This window comes from Aethalodelphis obliquidens, unplaced genomic scaffold (assembly GCF_003676395.1).
Source record: "Aethalodelphis obliquidens isolate GAN/ISIS:26980383/991018 unplaced genomic scaffold, ASM367639v1 scaffold4656, whole genome shotgun sequence".
Taxonomy (NCBI): Eukaryota; Metazoa; Chordata; class Mammalia; order Artiodactyla; family Delphinidae; genus Aethalodelphis; species Aethalodelphis obliquidens.
In genome coordinates this window covers 101-1,222 of record NW_020842558.1, presented here as the reverse complement: position 1 = coordinate 1,222, position 1,122 = coordinate 101, and the positions used below count along the sequence as shown (strand labels likewise).

The window sequence follows — 1,122 nt, the reverse complement described above, 5'->3', positions numbered from 1 at the left end:
GAGGGAGAGCAGTTAGGGGTCAATTGTAATCATCAAAACAAAATATGGCTTTTTCCCCCCCCGGAGCCGTGCTGGTTTTGCAGCTTGGTGGCGCCTAGAGCTTCTGTTCTACAGGATGGGGTTTGTTAAAGTTGTCAAGAATAAGGCCTACTTCAAGAGATACCAAGTGAAATTTAGAAGACGGCGAGAGGGCAAAACTGACTACTATGCTCGGAAACGATTGGTAATTCAAGATAAAAATAAGTACAACACACCCAAATACAGAATGATAGTTCGTGTAACTAACAGAGATATCATTTGTCAGATTGCTTATGCCCGTATAGAAGGAGATATGATAGTTTGTGCAGCTTATGCTCATGAACTCCCGAAGTATGGTGTGAAGGTTGGCCTGACAAATTATGCTGCAGCATATTGTACTGGCCTGCTGCTGGCACGCAGGCTTCTTAATAGGTTTGGTATGGACAAAATTTATGAAGGCCAAGTCGAGGTGACTGGAGATGAATACAATGTTGAAAGCATTGATGGTCAACCTGGTGCCTTCACCTGTTACTTGGATGCAGGGCTTGCCAGGACTACTACTGGGAATAAAGTTTTTGGGGCCCTGAAGGGAGCTGTCGATGGAGGCTTGTCTATCCCTCACAGTACCAAACGGTTCCCTGGTTATGATTCAGAAAGCAAAGAATTCAATGCTGAGGTACACCGAAAGCACATCATGGGGCAGAACGTTGCAGATTATATGCGTTACCTGATTGAAGAAGATGAAGATGCTTACAAGAAACAATTCTCTCAATACATAAAGAACAACGTAACTCCAGACATGATGGAGGAGATGTATAAGAAGGCTCATGCTGCAATACGAGAGAATCCAGTGTATGAGAAGAAGCCTAAGAAAGAAGTTAAAAAGAAGAGGTGGAACCGTCCCAAAATGTCACTTGCCCAGAAGAAAGATCGGGTAGCTCAGAAGAAGGCAAGCTTCCTTAGAGCTCAGGAACGGGCTGCTGAGAGTTAATAAACCAAACCACAATTTCTATGAAGATTTTTCAGATAAAGACAGTAATAAACTTATTGAACAAGTAAAAAAAAAAAAAAAAAAAAAAAAAAAAAAAAAAAAAAAAAAAAAAA

The 1,122-nt window shown here is 41.2% G+C and overlaps 1 protein-coding gene across 1 annotated transcript; it reads left to right on the top strand.

Moving 5' to 3' along the window:
* Positions 1–52: 52 nt before the first annotated feature.
* On the top strand, positions 53–1,074 carry LOC113617264 (60S ribosomal protein L5). Its single transcript, XM_027100494.1, has one exon. It carries the CDS (start codon positions 116–118, stop codon positions 1,007–1,009), a length of 894 nt encoding a protein of 297 aa, XP_026956295.1. The 5' UTR covers positions 53–115; the 3' UTR covers positions 1,010–1,074.
* Positions 1,075–1,122: the final 48 nt, after the last annotated feature.

Bases quoted from the DNA above. Each gene is read 5' to 3' on its own strand.
- LOC113617264 (XM_027100494.1), top strand. From the start codon at position 116: ATGGGGTTTGTTAAAGTTGTCAAGAATAAGGCCTACTTCAAGAGATAC.